This window comes from Plecotus auritus, assembly GCF_963455305.1.
Source record: "Plecotus auritus genome assembly, chromosome: 5".
Classification (NCBI taxonomy): domain Eukaryota; kingdom Metazoa; phylum Chordata; class Mammalia; order Chiroptera; family Vespertilionidae; genus Plecotus; species Plecotus auritus.
In genome coordinates this window covers 166,230,695-166,251,339 of record NC_137776.1, presented here as the reverse complement: position 1 = coordinate 166,251,339, position 20,645 = coordinate 166,230,695, and the positions used below count along the sequence as shown (strand labels likewise).

Below are 20,645 nucleotides of genomic sequence, written 5' to 3'. Positions count from 1 at the left end.
GGCACCAAGGCAGTAGGCATCCCTGCGGAAAGCTCTGTGCACCGCGCTGCACCGGGCTCTGCATGTACCAGCTCACAGTCCTCCCAGCAGCCGTCAGAAGACAGGTCCTCTCATTACCCCCATTTTACAGATAAGGAAGCTAAAGGCCAGGGGTTATATATTCTGCCCAAAGGCACAGACAGTGAGTGAAGAGCCAAGATTCAACCCCACACTTTAAGTCTGGGTCTTACACTTGAACCACTACTCTATTGCTTTGCACATGCCCATGGTAGGAAATCCAGGGACACTGAAGAATGAAAGCAGGTTTCAACATGTGTGTGAGTGACCCAGGGTAGCCTCAGTAAATATTTGAATCTGAAAAAAAAACAAAAAAAACACAGAATTTATTTTGATGTATCTTTACTTAGGATTCTGAGACTGTTGTCTCTCAAAATGCATGAAAACTCACTGGGTGTTTGTTAAAAAGGAGGATTTATGACCGCATCTAAGACCTTCATAATCAGAATCTGTGGGCGTCCACATGTGCATGTATGAATGAGGCTGGGCAGGTACATTTTAAACGTGTTCCCAAGGTTGATTTCTGAGGCACATTTACTGATCTGAGAATAGCTCTTACAAGACCTAAGGCTTCACATGTTTCATAACCTCTGCCCACACGTGGCATGTCCTTGAACTCTGTTTAAAGTGCCAACAGATCTGCTCATTTCAAATTTATCTACTGTGCAAGGGAGTGGCTGTGCACTTATGTTTAAAGAGTTACTGTGTTTGAATGTATTTTTTTTTTTAAATTTGTTATTGATTTGAGAAAGAGAGAGAATGGGAGAGGGAAAGAGAGAGAGAAACGCACATCAATATATGAGAGAATCATCAATAGGTTGCCTCCCATACACACTCCAACCAGGGTCTGAACCCACAATCTGGGCATGTGTCTTGACTGGGAATTGAACCAATGACCTTTGGGTGCACAGGACGACCCTCAACAAACCGAACCACACCAGCCAGGGCTGTTTGAAGGTATTTTTAAATGCTGCAAGGCAGGGGGCAAAAACCAAGTCCTTCCTGAGAACAGACTCACGGGGTTCTGTGGAGGATGGAGAAGGTCAACCTGCAAAGGTTAGTGGAGACATCGCATCGGATGCTGATGTCTGCTCGAGTCAGAGTGAGGAGGGAAGGCCTGCAGGGATGGTGGCCAAGGCGGGATTTTCCATCCTGGGAGGCAGCTCCCCCAGGAGTTGGCCCACACCAGGCTCAGGCCCCCTTCTGCTCTTTGAAGAGAAGCTTAGAAGGAAAGGGGAGTTTGGAGATGAGGTTGCCCCTGGGAGGCTCTTAGAACGGGTGGCCAGTGGCTCCTTCCATGTGATAAATCATAAACCAAGAGTGGCTGGAATGAGGCCGTGACAGCTCAGGCAAAAACAGCATGCCCCCTGGACACTGGGCAGCTCATTGGTTGAGACCCAGAAAGTCTTGATGAGAGACCAGTGTTTCTCTTGGCATGGCAAACGAAGCCAAGGTTTAGGTAAGTGGTCATTGGTAACAGCCTTTTAAACGATTTAAGTGTCTGCGTAATTTGTTTCATGAAAGGTTATTACATGTGCGAACCAGTATTCTCTTATGTCTTAGTCAAACATTCCTGGTACTGGAACCTGCTTGGTTTGTGCAGCCAAGTAGCCGGTTCTTAAATTGCACCTTTTGCCCTTGGATGGAAGTGCCTGCCTCTGTCCTACAGCCGGGATTTGGCAAAGCTGATTTTCTTTCCAAATGGAAGGCAAAACTTAGTGTGTTCTTTCTTCGACACACGAGTCACAATATGTTGGAATTGACACTGGAACTCTGGGAAATAAAGTTCACGTTCAAATATGTGTAAGGTACTGATACTCTGATATTGGTGGCATGCAATAAGATATTTACTTTCCAGTGGGCGGACGGAATATCAGGCGACTCACGGGGCCCGGTTACGAAGAACCAGCACCTTCGAGAGGAAGCCTAGTAAACGCTATCCATCCCGGAGACATTCGACGTTCAAAGGTTGTGTGCTCTCCCTTCTGCCTTGGGATTTGACGTTATGCTTTAGCTGGTTAATCTCCGAGGAGCTTGGGGAGGCAGATTTTTTTTTTAAGTCCTTTCTAATTTCTCCTCAGAGAGAACCATTTTTAAAACTATGTTGTTAGCCCTGGTCAGTTTGGCTTAGTGAATAGAGCCTCCGCCTGCGGACCGAAGGGTCCCAGATTCGATTCCGGTCAAGTGCACATGCCTGGGTTGCAGGCTCGGTCCAGTGTGCAGGAGGCAGCCAATCAATGATTCCTTGTCATCATTGATGTTTCTATCTCTCTCTTTCTCTCTCTTCCTCTCTGAAATCAATAAAAATATTATTTTAAACAAATATGTTTTTATGAATTTTTAGAGAGGAAAGGAGAAAGAGATAGAAACATGAATAAGAGAGGGAAAACATCCATCGGCTGCCTTCTGCACACCCCTACTGGGGATCAAGCCTGAAACCCAGGCATGTGCCCTGACTGGGAATCAAACCGGTGACCTCTTGGTGCATGGGTTGAAGCTCAACCACTGAGCCACACCGACTGGCCAGTGAAGCAGATTTTGAAGGCACTTCCTACTATTCTGCTTTGTCATTCTAAAGCTTTTTTTTTTTAAATTATAGTGACATATAATACTATATTAGTATTTTAGCTGTTGTCACCTTACACCAGTGGTCGGCAAACTCATTAGTCAACAGAGCCAAATATCAACAGTACAACGATTGAAATTTCTTTTGAGAGCCAAATTTTTTAAACTTAAACTTCTTCTAATGCCACTTCTTCAAAATAGACTCGCCCAGGCCGTGGTATTTTTGTGGAAGAGCCACACTAAAGGGGCCAAAGAGCCGCATGTGTCTCGCGAGCCGCAGTTTGCCGACCACGGCCTTCCACCTCTCTGTCTGGGTCTTGGTGTGGCTGCCCCAGAGGGGAGGGCACATCCTAATGCTTGACCCCTGCCATGGCCCGAGAGCTCCCCCATGCTCCGTGTTTCTCTTCCCCCTCCCGTCCTGGTCTCCATCCTGTTTTTCTTCCTTCATTCTACTGACAGCTTCTCCAGCCAGAGTTCTGGCATCTTTGGGAAGCTTTGAATGGTTCTCCACGCTGCATCCTTTTTGGAACGAAATAGAGTCTCAGGGGTCCTCAAACTTTTTAAACAGGGGGCCAGTTCACTGTCCCTCAGACCGTTGGAAGGCCGGACTATAGTTTAAAAAAAACAAACTATGAACAAATTCCTATGCGCACTGCGGGCCCGGGACGAGTCGGCTGCTAAGCAGGACAGGCAGCGGCACCCGGCAGGCCGGATAAATGTCCTCGGCCGGCCGCATGTGGCCCGCGGGCCGCAGTTTGAGGACCCCTGGGAGAAGCTCAGCCTCCTGGCATGGCCCCTTCCACAGACTCACAGCCTGGCCCTGTCAGCAGTGGCTGCCCTGCGCCCGTGTAGGTTCATACTTGTATTTTAGCCATTAACACCTTACACTTCTCTGTCTGGGTCAAGGCTGGGAGCTCTTGGAGAGCAAGGGCTGTGTCCAGCCCCTCTGCATCCCGGAGCGCCTGGCCCGGGGAACTTGTGGAGGGCAGGGCTCAGGGGAAAGGCCCCGTACTTTTCCTCCCGAAAGGAGAAGCCGCCGCGTGGAGACTGCCTCCTGGCGCGGAGGCTGCTGTTAGATCTCAGAAATGTCTTCCCCCTTCATTGTCGTCGTGGCGCAGTAAAAGTGAGAAAGCTCTCTAAAATGTCGTGCTCTCTGTTTTTGTTTTAAAGCAAGCAACCCGGTGATCGCGGCTCAGCTCTGGTAAGTGCCCCCAGGCCCTGGGGTGCAGCTGTTTTCTCTCTTATATTTACTTTCTATATTGACTTTTTCCTTGATACAATTAAATCGCCCAGTGCGTCTGCTGGTCTTTTTTTCTTTTTCTGCTGCCTGGCTATACCATCCCCCTGGCTCTCAATGAGTACACAGTAGAAGGTTTCAAGACAGTTGTTGTTTTAGGAAACACAGCTGCCTTGTTTGAGTAGCTCTGTGCTTTGTTTGCCCTAACAGTGGGTGACAAAGGTGAAAGGAATGTGCACAGCACATGGTGCTCCTGGCATTGCAGGCAGCGGTAGGAAGGGAAGGCCGTGCTCTTGAGCAGAAACTGCAAGAGCAGATGCAGGATTCGCTCCGTGACGGGCAGGTTTCATCGTCATACAGCATAGAAGACCTTTATTAAGCACTTTATTGAAATTCCTGCAGGATAAAGAACTTGTCAGAAGACAAACTTTGGCACAGGAGCCAGCCAACTTTTTCTGTAGCCAGATAGGAAATATTTTAAATATATTTTTATTGATTTCAAAGAGGAAGGGAGAGGGGGAGAGAGAGAAACATCAATGATGAGAGAGAATCATGGATTGGCTGCCTCCTGCACACCCCCCACTGGGGATCGAGCCTGCCACCCGGGCATGTGCCCTTGACTGGAATCAAACCTGGGACATTTCAGTCTGAAGTCCGGGACTCTATCCACTGAGCTAAACTGGCTAGGGCCAGATAGGAAATATTTTAGACTTTGCATCCCTGTAGCTTTGAGCCTCCAGGCTTTGCCCTGTGTCTAGCATCCCTGTGGCAGGCTGTGCTGTCTCTTTTACATGTACTCTGTCACTGGAGTACCAGAGCCACCATAGACCATATGTAAATGAAGGAACATGTCTGTGAGCCAATCAGACTTGACCACAATCACAGGTAGGCCAAGGAGTGGTTTGCAGCCGCTTCCCCAGCACAGCTCTTCTGGATCTTTCCAGTTCATTGAAATCACCTGGTCAGCTTTGACGAGTCCCTGTCAGCCAGGCCACACCCCAGGCTAAGGGAAGATCTGAGGGAGGGGCCCAGGCACCTGTGGTTTTGAAAGCCCCCAGGTGATTCTAGTGGGCAGCCCAGGTAAGAACCCTCGTCCTATCTTGAATGTGCCTCTTTTTCTCCCTCTCAAACAACTGTTCTTCGGGGGAGTGGACAGCTGGTAAAGAATCACAGAATGTGGTTGTTTCAACTCTTGCATCCAAGCTCCAGGGACTGACCAGTAGCCCAGGTTAGTTAGCCTCTCAGCCGTCGGAGGCACAGGCCTCAGGCTGCCAGGGAGCATGGTCTTTGAGATCACAGCTGGGCTGTGCCATGCACTCTGGACAGTTGGCAGCACACGTGGTGGAGCCGGTAGCGAAGCCCTGGTTGGTGGGGAGATCCCTGGCTGGGAATCAGGAGACTGGTCCCATCGTGGCTCTCAGCCAGCTCTGAGGCCTTGGCCTCCCCCTTTCTGGGCCTCCTCTTTCTCACTTAAAAAGGAGGCTGGCCTGGATCAGTGTTCTTTTCAAATTCTTTTAGGCCCCCAGAAGAAACCTGCCATAGAGAACAGAGGGACATGGAGAACATAGAAAACTGGGGACGAAGCTGAGTGGGGAGGGAGGGGGCCAGCGCCTGCTGCTCATCTGTCCCTCCCCCCAGTACCCCAAGGCTCTAGATCCCCACCGTTCTGGAGAGCACAACTGGCCCCTTGTATCACACAGCTGGAAACTCAGCCTACCTGCAGTGCATCCTGCTGGGGCCAAGCGTCCAGCGCTGTGTCTAGGTTCACTTCTCAGCACCTGAGGAAGGGGGTCAAGGGTCCTGTGAACTGCTGGTCGTCAGGCCCTGCTCCCCGCCCTCTCCCTGGGCGGGAGGAGGTTGCACAGTTCTGCCTGGGTTAGCTGAGCCTCCAGGCTTGGCCCTGTTTCTAGCATCCCTGTGGCAGGTAGTATATGCTAACAGTATTGGCTCCTTTCCCCGCCCTCAGCATGTCTTGCTTTTAATTCTCAGGGGTTTGTGCGTTACAGTGTTTCTTTCCTTTGCTGTTTAAGGAAGTGAGTGTTTTGTGTGTTGGCTTTTCCCTAATAAAATTACATTTTCCACTTAGCGTCTAGTGATTACATATACTGGGAACCAAAACAAACTAAAAAAAAAAAAAAAATCTCCCAAAAAATAAATAAAAGAAACCCCAAGTAAAGATACCCTTTAGGAACAAATGAGCTAATAGCCACTGTTGGCAGCTGTTTGATTGTTCTCTGCAGCCTGTGGAGCCAGGGTGAGGAGGATTGCTGTGGGAGCCAGGGATAAAATTGCGCTCTGGGCTGCAGAGGTGATACCGGAAAATAGCACCTTGCAGAACACTTAACCTTCCTGCTGCAATCCAGCCCGAGGTGAACCTGGCCCGGAGCCTGGCTCCGCGCACTGGCCCCTCGGAAAACTGGAACACAGCGCCATTTAGACCCCAGCAAGGCTCATAGCAATGACACGCTTCCCTCTCATTGTTGGAGAAGCAGTAAGCCTTGATTTCAAGCACAGCGCCCTAGCAACACAGCCTGGTGGTGGTGCTGCCTGAGGGATGCCAAGCCTGCATACTAAATAACACGTTGTGTTTTACACCGACCGTCCACCTTTTTTTTTAGAGTAGTTACACTTAAGAGTCCCATCAAAGTAGGATTATGCATGAGGACCCCGAACCTCCTTGGCTTAGTGGAAACAATACAGACTTTAGGATGGAGCAGATGTCCATTCCAGTCCTGGCTCTGCCAGTGATTAGCTGGCTGACCTCGGGGTTTCCTAACTTCTCTGTTAGGCAGTCTTTATCTATAAAATGAGGTGGTGACATCCATTGACCTCATAGCCTTGCTGCGTGGACTAAATAACAACAGATGTGAAGTTCCCAGGACAGAGCCTTACGTGGAATAAACATTCCAAGGTGGCCAGCTCACGCCTTCATTGTTGTTGGCAGTGGGGCCCAGAGAGGCAGGTGCTCGGAAGGGGCTGGTGGCTTTCCCTTCAGCTGGGGAAAACTCAGAGCGTCTCTGGGCTGCCTGGAGCCCCGCCCCACTCAGCAGTGCGGGGGCAGATCTGGAGTGGGAGTCAGAATGACCGGGTTTGCCTAATTGGAATGACCTTCATTTTGCCACCAAAACTTGACATCACAACCAGGATTCTGGAATGGTACCCACTTGCTTCTACTTGTGAGCTCTGTTGTGACGAATGGAAGTTGCTGTTTGGTTTCTCCGGTTATGAGCTCATGTAAGCAGCTAATCAAAAAGAAATAGTATCTGTGAAAGTTCCTAACAGAGTAGATAGGGCTTAGGATTGGCTTATGATTGGTAAATACAGGCATACCTCGTTTTATTGCGCTTCTCAGATGTTGCAGGTTTGGTTTTGTGTGTGTCTGTGTTTTTTGTTTTTTTTACAAATTGAAGGCAAGGCCCTCTACCAGCAAGAAGGTTACAACTCACTTTATTGTGAGACTTGCTTTATTGCACTGGTCTGGAACCGAACCTGCAGTATCTCAGAGGCATGCCTGTAAATCAATAATGATGCTGCTTTACAACCTATTACATTGTAATTTTTCTTTTCTTTCCTTTAGCTCTAAAACAAATCCTGAAGTCCATAATTACCAGGTAAGATACTGCTTTTAAAGGTTTTTATGTAATACTTCTTAAAGTTTTTAAACTTTCCACATTGAGCAGTTGTTTATAGACAGATTTAAAGAAATAATAACAATATAGTTTTTTGAGAAAACGGAGAGAGGAGCATCTCCTTCCTTCCCCCCCACCCCCCTCCCCACCTGCTTCCTCTTGATCATCTGAGCTGCCTATTTCTCTTCACCGTGTCAACTGGCAAGCAGCAGGGACAGATGTTTAAGTTTCTGGGGGGTCAAACAGACTCTGAGTGGCACTTAAGTGAGGCCACTGCATGTCCAAGTGTGTTCTAGGCCCAGGGAACGTGAGTCCGTTGAGCTGTGCCTCCAGGAAAGAATGTCTGGCCACATGTTTGAGAAATGTTGCGTCCTTCATGACCTTTTTAGATCTTACAGTGTCCATTGGGGTGTCCAGCATACTGAGAAATCCTGCAAGAAAGACATGTGTTTTTTTTTTAATCCAGTGTTTCCCAAGATCATTTGATTATTGGACACCTCCCCCCCCCACCCCCCGCAATAAAATCACTAGCCTCTCTCCTCACCCCCCACTCCCCAAATAACATCGATGGTGGTGCACCCAATAACATCGATGCAGTGATGGCCTCTGGAACCTCCTTGGTAAGGCATTGGGCTGGGCCTGTCCTGCAGCGGGGGCACAGATCTGGTGCCATGGCTGGCGGTCTGCTCTTTCCCAGGGTGGCCAGCAGACCCCGTGCCCGCCCACCCATCTCACCCTGTGGGTAGCTCTCCCTGGCCATTCAGACTTCTACAACCTGGCAGCGAGTTCCTTTCCTACATTTATTTCTCACCACTACTCATCACAATGTAGGCTCAGTTCTCAGAGAATTACATCATCGTTGCCCCATAATTTCTTCCCACCATGCCTTTGACCATACTGGTCTGCCTGGAATTCCTTTGCCTCCTCTCTGGATAGAGCCCGCCTCAGAAGCCATCTCCTTCCCAGAGACTCTCTGGTCCTCTTCATTGGAGGTCACTAGCACCAGTGGTTCCCAGCCCTGCCCCACAATCTGGCAAGCTTCAAACAAATAACCGGTGCTTGGGCCTCCCCCTGCGGGGACTGAATCAGGAGTCTGGGTATTAGAGAGCATCAAAGCTCCAGAGGTGGCTGTCATGAGCAGCCAGCTGGGGAACCCCGGTGGGTGAAGTGCCTTTGCTTCCTCCGTTGTCATTTGTTTGTCCATAAGAGGCAGCATCCACGTCTGATGACCTCCCAACTTGGGATCAACTTTCTTGTCCTGGGCGTTGTGAATGTCTATGGGGCACGACTCACCCAGGTTTCTGTGCCCTGAAGCCAGCCTGGTTTTGCATGTCACAGGAACGAAGCGACTTTATAATGAGTTCGCTCGCGTTGGAGCCTTGTTCTAACTCTCGATCTTCTGTTCCTGTAGATAGTAATTTCTTAGGTGGGGGTGGGAGAAAGGGTGGGGGTGGGGTCCCCAGGTACATTATCCTTATGAGGGCTCCACATTATGCTTCAGAAGAAATTGGTAGTATCGTCTTCCGTAAGTGAAGTCATCTTCCCGCTGTGCAGAGCCTGCCCGTGACTTCCAGGTTTAGGGAATTACACCTGAAAGGGACTTTGCACCTGCCAGGGGAAGGGCCCGGTTTCCTGGTCTCCTTGCCTTCTTTAGGTTCTTGAATCTTCTTATTCAGATTGTTTTTTGTTTGTTTTTTGAGGGATCTTCAGGTCTGAGAGGCTGGAATGTTGGGGCGGGGGGAGGGGAGAGTTGTTGGGGATTACTGTTTGAATGACATGAAAAAATAAATGAAGCACAGCGGTCCTAGCTCAGCGCGGCCCGGCGGTCTTCCCCACAAGCCTCGTGGGTGAGCGCTCCCTGCACGCTCTGCTCACAGTGAACGGCGAGGCGATTGTTTGTTGCAATCAGATCTACAAAATCTGTTTCCTGTGCATCGTTGTTCTCAACATTTTTGGCAACCACTGGACCTCTGTGCCTTGCTGCTCTCAGAGGTTCTGCATTGCTCTGTCAAGGATCGGGAGTCAATGGACCGGGAAGAGAACATCCTGAGACGTGGCCCAATAAGCATCTGAGTGCTGAGAAAGGGTTTCAGGAGGATGGGGTGGGATTGCACCGTATCTTATTCTGAGCTCAGCAAGGCTAGCCAACTGCGAAGGATGGATTGCTGTGTTCCCGCTGAGGACGCTGCTGGCATTTGGGGAGGGACAGTTCTTCCTTGTTTGGGACTGTCCCTAGAGTTACAGGATGTTTAGTTTCCCTCTTCTCTGCCCTATCGTTAAAGGCAACCCCACTGTGGTTTTGACAAGCAAAAATGCACATATATATTTCCACTTGTCCCCAGGGAGCATAACTGCCCCGATGGAAAACCTTCTGGGTTAACATTAAAAAATACTCCTGGGCAACTTGTGAGTAAATTGCCAGAGGACACCAAGGAAGGGTCTGGAGTATCCTTCTTCTGGGTCCCTGTGGATACGGTACCCACCCCGTCTCCCAGGAATCTGATGTGGTTGTGTTTGAAGACAGGGAATAGGAGGGCCACCTCTAATCTGTTACTCTCTTTTGTTGAAGACCCCATTGGTGGAGCCTCACTTGGGGCCAGAACAGTTGGGCTTTGGGCCAATCTTCTAAACTCCCTGGGGTTCTGTATCCCCTAAAAGGGCAATGTGAAGAGAATGCATCGGGGAGATTCTAAAGCCCTGGTCAGCTCTCAGATTCTGCTGCGGAGGGATCTCTTCCAGATCCACTTTCCTGCAGCACTTCCTACCAGGGGCTGCAGACTTAGCTTGCTGACAGGCATCTTGGAAAGAGAGAGGCCTCTGGAATACAGAATAGGCAGCAGGGAGGGCATCTGGGGTCTGGGAAAACAGAATGAACAGGATTGCTGAGAATTTTCCGTAACAGAGAGTAGCCTTCTGCTTATTAACCAAAGCAGCAGGGAAGGGAGACGAAGGGGAGGAAATAATTAAAAGAGTGATGGTGGCAAGACTGGAGTGGCTTATATGTCAGGCGGGCCTAATTTGCCAGGTAAAAAGTTTAGCCTTGAGAAGCACCCTGGCTTCTAGCTACGTCTGGGACCGCTGCCCTCTGCAGGCCAGACGTGGATAGGCACCCGCCACCCAGCCAGCCCCAGCCAGTCTCTTCCCTGGGTCATTTTGTGGGTCATCAGCCTGGATCTATATTCCCATCTTAAAGTGGACCATTTTCTCCCTTCCATTTTATCACGATAATAAGTGCTCTGGATGATTTGGGGGCGTATTTTGGATCATGCTTTAGAAAATGATTTTTACTGCTCAAACAACGGAGAAGGAGTGTTCCCACAGCCTATGGTACCCCTTCCCGTCCTTGTCTGTGTGCGTGCAGACGTAGATGTTACCCACGGTTGCCATCATTTCCAGCAGTGACAAAAATGGTTTCTGAACATTGCCGACCACCCTCCCTGTCTTTCTGGCACCCTCCGTCTGTTCCCTTGTTCCCTCGGGAGAGGTGATTGTGGCCTGTCCTGGGCACTGTGGGGGGACCCTTTCAAGGCTGATGCCTTCCCTTTTCTTCCCGGGCAGCTTCCCAGCCCAGGCCTTTGTCCAGGGGAAATGTGATCGTCCTGGGAAATGTCCCCCACACCCCTCCCCACCCCCCAGCTCCCAGCCAGCGTTCAGTTATAGCCTTTCCATTCACAGCCCCTTAGGTGGATGCCAGTAAAAGAGAAAGTGAATGAAGACCATTGAAATCAGAAGGTCATCGAATAATCACGTTTGGTGTTTTCTTTCTAGCCTCAGTATCATCCCAATATTCACCCCAGCCAGCCACGGTGGCACCCTCACTCTCCAAACGTAAGGTAAGTGCCTGAGCTCACAGAGCTGCCCCTACACAAGTTCTTTTCTCCGAAAAGTTCAGATTCCACTGAGTCATGAGTTAAAGTTCTGCATCAGCAGTTGCTGTGAAGAGCGGCCTGTCACGGCCGAGATGAATCCTGACTGAGCAGAGCAGAGGCAGCCAGGCCATCCTTTGAGGATGACAGGCCGCATTGGATTTGCTCAAGTTATGCTTTATGACACCAAAATGAATAGGGCTGGGGGTTTTGTGTGTTTTTTTTTTAAGTCATTCTAACCTCAGAAATTTTGGGTTTGGTTTTGTGTTAGAAATGTTACTTAAAATGTCTAAGTAACATTTCCCTGTCCTAAAATTCACTTATAAAAATATGACCAAAGCATGGAGATTTTTCTCGTGTATTTTTTGGACAGTTTTTTTTTTTTTTTCAGGGGTGGAGTGAGGGCTTCCTTTTTGGGGGCAACGGATCTTTTTTCTACACCCAGGGGTCAGTGAACTTTTTCCCATAGAGGGCCAGGTAGCCGGCATTTTCGGCTTTGTGGTCTCTGTCACAGCTGCTCAGCTTTGCCATTGTAGCCAGAAAGCAGCTGCCGCCAGTGTGGAAGTGCATGGGTGTGGCTGTGCGCCAATAAAACATATTTACCATAATAAGCGGTGAGTGGGCTGTGCCTGCGCCCCTCGGCCCTAACCCAGCGGTCGGCAAACTCATTAGTCAACAGAGCCAAATAACAACAGTACAACCATTGAAATTTCTTTTGAGAGCCGAAAACCGACTTCTGCGCATGGGCCACGAAGTTTCAATCGCACTGTACGTGCACGCCCGCACGTGATATTTTGTGGAAAAGCCACACTCAAGGGGCCAGAGAGCCGCATGTGGCTCGCGAGCCGCAGTTTGCCGACCACTGCCCTAACCCACCACAGCCCTTCCTAACCACACCGGCACCTGCCTTGTGTTTGTAGTCAGGCTCGAGGGCGTTTTCATGCCAGCTTTGTCAAGGCAAACGCTCCTTTTAAGATCAGCTTTCATGGGTGTTTCTGCTTAAGAAGCTCTTTTAGAAACAGAGCTGGTGAGTTCCGTGCGCATGGTTATTTCTTGGGGAGGCAGCCTTGCTCTGTGAGAAAGTGCCGAGGACGGAGTGATGGAACCAAGTCTGGTGGGAGCAGGGCAGACGGGGGCACCTGGTTCTTGATAGTTCTGACCACGTTTGGGGGGGACCCTGTGGGACAACAGTGCGGTTTTAGCATAAACACTCAATACTTGTGTAACTTTCAAAGCAAATCAAACTAGTGGAGTAATGATTCTCGATGTTTCTGGATTGCAAAGGCAGTTTATTTTGCAGACATGAGAAACAGAAGAAATTTAGAGAAACCGTATTTTTAATAACCTTGTTTTGACAGAATTTTACACCCCTTGCTGCCGGGTGTATCACATTAGTTTCCTTTGGAGGCATGACCTCACCCAGCATTCCACAGGGTAATTCTGAGGAAGGCTGGTACCAAGCTCCTCTTGGTGGCCCACCTGCCTGGGAGCTTGTGAATGCAGATTCGTGGGCCCCCACGCCTGCTGGATCAGAATCTCCGGTGGTGGGGCCCAGCATTTGTGTTTTATCAGGCCCTCCAGAGAGTTAGAGAGGTGCTCTCTGAGATACTTACCCCAGGAAAAGAGAGCTCATTGTGCCAACACTTTTGGCAAATGCTGCCTAAGACATTCACAGGGCACATTCCCATAACGGCCTGAGGCGTCCCCTAGCAAAGGCACCTTTTCCACCTTGACCTGGCTTTCCCCAGATCGACCTTGCAGGGATGAGGGCCCAGCCATGGACAAAGCTTTTCTCTCCTTTTGGGAGTTGGTAGGTGACCTGCAGTAGAAAAATCCATCCATTTCCTCTTGTAAGCTATTCCCATTCCTGTTGTTCATGGTTTACCCTGCCCATTCCCTTTGTGCTCATGTTGTCTCACCCTCTTCTGAGCTTCCTTCCATCCCCCCACTAACCATTCACTCTGCAAACGAAACAGGCCATCCTTTGAGGATGACAGGCCGCATTGGAAAGCGCCGGCCAGTGCAGATGACAGCCATCTCGATTATGTCCACAACCAGAACCAGAAGAACTTAGGAGGCGTGCAGAGTGTGGTGTGTCGCGATAAACTCATGACTGCGCTTTGAGGGACCGGCCATCTCACTTCCATGCTCCATCCCAGTTGCATTCCATCCCATGAAAGGTGTCTTGGCGTCATGTGGCTGCGTTTGTAAAGGTGTCTGAGGAATAGTTCTGAAAGGTGTTTTCCGTGTCCGTGTAAATATTGGAAAGTAATCCCCATAGCTAGTCCTAACGTACTGTTGACTGCATTCTCAATAAAATGAAGGTAGGTAAAGGCTCAGGAATCACGTTGATGTTCTGATTTTAAAATTGGAGTAAAAGTCTATGTGTATTGTATTGCTATGTACCTGATATTTCTTTGTTATTTAATGAGTGGGACCAAATAAAACCAGGGAAACGTGGGAAGATAGCCCTGCAGAGAGTAACAGTAATAGGGTGGGGATGGAGATGGCTGGGGTCCAGCCTCTGCCATTGTGTGATCTTAGACAAGCCATTGCCCCCTTCCGGGCCTCATTTTCCTCATCAGAAAAGACTGGGTTGGACTAATTGATCGTCAAGGTCTTTTCCAACTCTAAAATTCCATGATCCATTGAAATTCAATATTTCTAGGCTGAGGCTATAACATTCAAACGATCTCAGAGGAAAATGGCAACATCCCCTTCTCTAACAGAGGCCACCCCATCCAGAAGCTAATGAAGTGTATGAACTGGGTAGATGTTATATCATGCAGGGAGACTCTGAATTTCAGGCCCGAGGACAGTTTAGCCACTTGGAATTTTAGAGATTTGACTAATCATAAGCTGCATAGCATCCATTTTGGTAGGATTTGCTGCTCAAGAACAAGAATAATTTTTTAATGTCAATGATTGGTGCTGCTAACTTGCATGATTGCAGAAGACATGATTAAGGATAGATGCTGTCGGAATTTGTAGAACTTGAGGGTTGGGTTTTTACCCTAGACTTCACTCTTTTATAAAGCTACATGCAATCTGAGATGCATATGGCTTAAGATTTTAATGAAGTTGTGCCAAAGCATTCTGTAGATGAGGATAGGAGGGGTGTTGCACAGTCTTTTGGTAGAACCAGAAAATTAATTTGTTGTCTTTTAGGATAGAACTCATACCAATATATTTATTTTCCCCCATTTCAAGCCACGAGTCAAACATCATTTCTCTTAATAGGTAGGCCTGAGATGTTTTTCCTTAGTATTTTTGTGAAATCAGTTCCCATGCCATTTTTATATATGTCATTGTAAATTCGGCCCATTTCAAGCATTTAACAACATGTCTTGACATCCCTTGAGAATTTTATTGCTGAAATCTGAAAATTTTCTTTGGCTACCACAAAAACCTCTCCAGAAGGAGGGAATCGTCTGCGCACCCTACACAGTGGGGTCTGTGTCATAGAAACTCCCCCCAAGACATTTGTTTACAGGTATATTCCTGATGCTCCATATGTCCTGATGCTCCGTGTCTGTGCTGCGTCCAAATAAATGTGTTCTGAAGCTTTTAATCTTATTGATACGTTTTTACAAATGTGTTTCCCAGGAATAAAGATTATTCTTGCTCGTTTTGACTCGACCTTCATTTTGTGCTGCGCAGAAGGACTATTTGTGGATGACGTAGGGGATGTGACCGTGCGCTCTGGGAAGTCTGATGGAGCGTTCCGTCAGGTGGCACGGAGCAGCTCGTGCTAGCATGAGGCTGCCCTTGGGGGGAGTGGCTCTTGCAGGCAGTGGCGAAGGCATGTCTTCATCGGGAGCAGCTCTGGGGAAGGAGCTTGCACCTGGTTCCAGGTGGCAGTGGGGTGTGTCCTATCACAGTCCTGTCGTGAGGGCGGGTGTGTGTCCTGGACACACAGGACAAGCTACTGTTCCTAGCGAAATGACTTCCAGCCCTGTGTCTGTGGCCCCTGGACACTGTGTATTGTCTAAGGCATCTAATAAATACCTTGTGCTTAAAGCAACATGCGTGGGTTCAGTTGTCTGCAACCGAGAAAGTCTAACTAGTTTGCATTCTTCTGGCCTCCTCATGGTTAAATCACATGGACACTGTTTATTCCTCAACTCCACGGACCTCTGTCTGCCACATTGGATGGTGGTGGTGACTCACTCAGCTTCTGGGAACTCTGTGCCCTTGGCTTCTATGGTGTCTGATTCTCCGGCCCTGGGACTTTTTCTTCTGTCTTTGTAACAGCCCCATCTCCTGTCATCCTCTGAACTATTGCTCTTTCCCAGGAGTCCCTCCTCTGCCCACTGCTCTCCTCACTGTCACGTCTACCTGGGTCTTCTCATCCCATCGTGACTTTATGGGGCTGCCGACACTGAAACCATTCTCTCTCCCTCAGACTAGAGACTCACATTTCAACTTGTATATTCCAAGCACACCGCAAACTCCACCTGCCAAAAATTAACATTTCTCCTCTCTCACCAAAAGGGGAAAAAAACCATTTACCCCAATGCTCTCTTTTTTACCCAAGGTAAGAACTTATATATCATTGGCATCCCCTCTTCTTGTCGCCACGCGTATCCAGGCAGCCCCCAGATCTGCTCAGCTCCCCCTCCTCGGTATTTTGTTCAGCCGCCCTCTCTCCTTGCCACTGACCTTGATCTTTTCTCTGGCTGCGAAGTGCTCTTCCTGATCTCCCTAACTCTGATCTCTCCTGACAAGCGCGTTCTCCTCACAGCCCCCAGAGAGAGTTTTCTGAAACACCATCTGATGGTGTCATTTCATTGCTTGACATCTCAGGGTTCTCCATCACCCATGGGACGAAGCCCAAGGCCTTCTCTGTGGAATCCCCCTGCTCTCTGCTCTAGCTAGCATAGCTCCCATCCCTCACCCTCCTGTTTAAGCTCCTGCAGCTCCACACTGCGTGTAGTTCCTGACATTCAGCATACCCTGCTGTCACTCCCATCTGTGCCTTTGCAAACACTTTCCTTCTGCCGAGAATGCTGTCACTCCCCCTCCCCTTTGCCCAACTCCTGCTCATCACTCCCGTTTCCACTCAGCCTCGGTTTCCCAGGGATCCTGACTGCCCCCAGCTCTGCAAACTGTGCTCCATTCCACTGTCTGTGCTCCATTCCACTGTCCCCACCCCATACATAGCAGTGGTGCACTTTGTATGGACACTGCCTCTGCGTCTCATCCTGGAGCCTATACACTCTTAAGTCTGACTTTGTGCCACCTCCACCTTAGAGAGGTGCCTGATGGGTAACAGGTGCTCAATGAATGTCTGTTCAACAAATTAATGATTCCACATTCACTCTAAAGGAAACATCGAACCAGCAAACAGATAGTTCATATGTCATCTCTGAGCTGGTCCAAAGGTATCGGAACAACTGTATCCAGTGTGGGGCATCACATTTTGAGTAGGACATTGACCACCACGCATGTTCTGGTTTCAGTTTCATCATCTGAATATCACTCACTGTGTCTGTGGTGTTCTCCTTAGAGGCATTGATGTAATGTTGAGTGTTACTGCCTGGCAGAGAACAGTCCAGCTTCAGTATACTGGAATCCCAGGTAGAGTGACATTGACCTATGGCAGTGGTCGGCAAACTGCGGCTCGCGAGCCGCGGTTTGCCGCTCTGTTGACTGATGAGTTTGCCGACCACTGGGATAGGGGCTTAATCACAAGGAACAACAACAGCCTGTAATTACTGGAATCTAGAGTCTAGGTCAGTGGTCGGCAAACTTATTAGTCAACAGAGCCGCAGTTTGCCAACCACTGACCTATGGTAATATACAGGCGCTGACAACCATACGTGTGCTTTGCACTCTACATACGTCACTTCACTTGATCCCCTGACCACTCTGAGGTCGGTGGTGTCCTTTTCACACACGGGAAGCTCAGGCTTAGAGTTTAACCAAGCAGCTTGCACATGCCCCCATAGCCAGTCGGTGGTAAGTCAGATTTCTGACTCCAAAGCCTGTGTCCTCCACCTCTGCTCTGAGGCTTCTGACCACTAATCATCCTGCCATTCGGGACCCCATCGATTCCCATCTCCATGAGACTATTAAACGAGTTCACTGCACTCACGACCATCAGAAGTCTCATCCATACCCCTTGTATGCCATTGGACTAGTAACTTTGTCCATCACCTTTGCCAATGAGCCCCATTACTCCCCTCTTCCTGTATCCCCCACCCAGATGTCTAGGAACCCTTCACACCTCCCCAACTCTTCCAGCAACCTGATAGCCCTGCCCATGCAGGCATTCATTCAACTACAGTCCCCTTTCACAGGAGCAGAGGTTGAGCATTATTTTCTTAATGAACTACTCATTTGAGACAATCCACTGCTTCCTTCTGGAGAGCTCACAAACTAGTCATTTCTTCTGGAGTATTACCCATCACCAAAACCAAGCTCAGTATTCCACAACGGAGTTCGCTTTTTGCATTTTAGAAACTCAGGTACTTACTGGTCTTGCATCACCATTATTTCTCTGAGATCCCTCAGAATATCTTTTTTTTTAAAATATATTTTATTGATTTTTTACAGAGAGGAAAGGAGAGGTATAGTTAGAAACATCGATGAGAGAGAAACATCGATTCAGCTGCCTCTTGCACAATCCCTACTGGGGATGTGCCCGCAACCAAGGTATATGCCCTTGACCGGAATCGAACCTGGGACCCTTCAGTCCGCAGGCTGACGCTCTATCCACTGAGCCAAACCGGTTAGGGCTCCCTCAGAATATCTTAACAGTGAACTGATAATGTCATCAAATGGATGTAATTCATATGGACTGGAAGTCTTGAAGTCATACCAGGTAATTAGCTTGGCCTTCAAAACTCTCTTGCCTGTTTCATTTCTTGGTCTACCATTTCCACTGAAAATGATTTTCATTAAAGTGAAGACGAAGGAATAAGGACATTGCAGGAGTCCTTTGTTTTTCTTGCCTGTTAATATCACACCATCTTTCCAGGTCAATGAGTCCAGCCTCCAGGGTCCTGCTCTGAACACAGCTAATAGATCGTTTTTGTTGCCCTTGACTTTCCAGCTTTTAAAGGGCCCTTTAAGATCTGAGCTCATCACAGAACTCCCTGAGGAGCTGTATTGATCCCTTTGGATCAATATTTCCCAAACTTAGCTCTGACTTAATTGCCCGAATCTTCCAAAATTAACAAGGTGAATACCTTAAATAGACCTAGGATGATTCGGCTTCTGCCATTTTGTTACAGAAGGCAACAGACAAATGCCAAAACAAGGCACAAGGGGGAAGAGAGAGAAAAAGCAAACGGCTGCTAACGGCAGGAGAGACCCTTTGAACAGGAAAGGTGGCACATTTTAAGAATCCCCACGGGTATCTCAAAGGTGAAACAAATATGAAATTGGCATTCAGCTGAGCCTCAGCAAAAGAAGAAATCCTCAGTAATTTTCAAATAGGTCCTATTTCCCCCCAAATTGGGGAACCAACAAATGGTTTGGACAGCTTACTAAAAATTGAGTGGTCAGGGTGAGACCTAAGAACCTCCATTGTAACAGTCATCCCAGGAGAGTCGGGTGGGCAGGTGCAGGGCCTCACTTTGGAAAAGCACAGTTTCCTATCTGGTTAGGTTTGCCCTTGTTTAATGGCTCAATTTTTAACTAGTAGAGCCCAACTTTTTTTTTTTTTTTTTTTTTTTAAGTAGGCATGATGTTTAAAAGTAAATGGATGGCCATCGCAGTTCTCAGATGTTTGTGGTGGGTTGAAATGAGAGGTATGATACCGAGTCTCATCCCAGGAATGGAGTTAAGGTTAAATCCTGAGATGGCTTTGCATTTCTGAGGCAAATTAGGTTGGCTTCCACTTTTCGTCATTTTCCTACAAAAGGCATGAAGATTCCTCCTTCCCCCTCTTCCCTTCACATGCTGCAACCATCTGGACGACTTCAAGCTTTCTGCCCTAATCCCTGACCAAGTCTTCTCTTTTCCTGCCACATCACACTTTTGAAAAGAGACAAACTTACATTTGGATTATTGTTTTTAACAAGGTAGGAAAGTTCATGTGTATCATCTATCAGTTTTGAAATATAGGCCACATAGGACAATCAATATGACATGAAAACATACTTTTTCATTTAAATTATAATTTTTGTATAAAAGGCAAGATTCATCTGGGATTGTACTGAATAAAATAAATATAATTTTTAAAAAGTAAATGGACATCTTTACCAGCAGCTGGATCTTTCTGCTCACTATGGTTTTGCACATCTCCAGGTTCATGGTGAAGCAGAAGAATGTGAGAATTCTAGTGGTTCTCTTATGCCTTTAATTTCATTATGACCTCCCTCCCCCAAGTCTACCTAACTGTGTCTATGTCACTGTTCTGCTCTCCTCCGGATGCAAGGGGCTAGGGACCTCCAAACGATGGAGAAGGTTGTGCATGGGCACACCCCAGTCTAACAACCCAGAGCAGGATTCAGGCCCATGTGAGGAAATAGGTGGAAGTTTGAAGAAGCAAAATGACAGGACATTGCGAGCTGATGAGCGGACTGTGGACTCCGGTGTGGAGGTCTGGTTTTGTTCTCTGACAAGTGAAGTGTGGACCCTTGGGCATCTCACGTGGTTTGAATCCCAACTGTGCACTCACGTGGCCAGTTTCTTCTTCCCCTCATTTTCCTCATCTAAAAGGGAACTTAGCTCAGCTGGCTTGACTCAGTGGTTGAGCATCAACCTATGAACCCGGAGGTCACAGTTCAATTCCTCGTCAGAGCACATGCCCAGGTTATGGGCTAGATCCCCAGTGTGGGGTGTGCAGAAGGCGGCTGATCAATGATTCTCATCATGGATGTTTCTCTCTCTCTCTCCCTCTCCCTTCCTTTCTGAAATCAATAAAAATATGTTTAAAAATAAATAAATAAATGTGAATTTGACAATATCCGTTTAGGAGAATTCAATGACATGTGCATGTGTGGTGCTTTGCACAACGGTTGATACTACCTGTTAGCAATTTTTAGTGGGCTTTTTTTTTTTTTTTTTTTAGATTTAAGGCCTTAGCAGTCCATGTGGTAAGAAATAGGACAAGGAGACTCAAAGTAGCTCAAGGAATGGTATCTCCCCTGGGTGGATAGGTTGCGATGTACAGTCTAATTTTAGCAATGGACGGGGGTGCTTGGTTCCAAAGGAAAGAGATGGAAGAAGGTTAACACAATACATAAAAACATGTCTATGAAACGCTAACAAGCTCAGAGCAGACACACCATGGGGGTCTTTTGAGAGGGGATTAAAAGCAATGGAAGTGGTATTTCCGTC

The 20,645-nt window shown here is 48.1% G+C and overlaps 1 protein-coding gene across 5 annotated transcripts in view; it reads left to right on the top strand.

The window, feature by feature from the left end:
• The window catches only part of EPB41L4B (erythrocyte membrane protein band 4.1 like 4B), a gene marked incomplete at its 5' end in the record, with an annotated part of 121,309 nt that overhangs the window by 58,576 nt on the left and 42,088 nt on the right, over positions 1–20,645 (top strand). For 4 of the 5 annotated variants that reach the window (XM_080671421.1, XM_080671419.1, XM_080671420.1 and 1 more), the window contains 4 exons: positions 1,916–2,025; positions 3,793–3,823; positions 7,437–7,470; positions 11,257–11,321. In XM_080671421.1, coding sequence (XP_080527547.1) covers positions 1,916–2,025; positions 3,793–3,823; positions 7,437–7,470; positions 11,257–11,321 — 240 coding nt within the window. Of the gene's footprint in view, positions 1–1,915; positions 2,026–3,792; positions 3,824–7,436; positions 7,471–11,256; positions 11,322–13,303; positions 13,624–20,645 lie in introns of those variants that run through there. The other variant, XM_080671422.1, reaches the window with a different exon arrangement.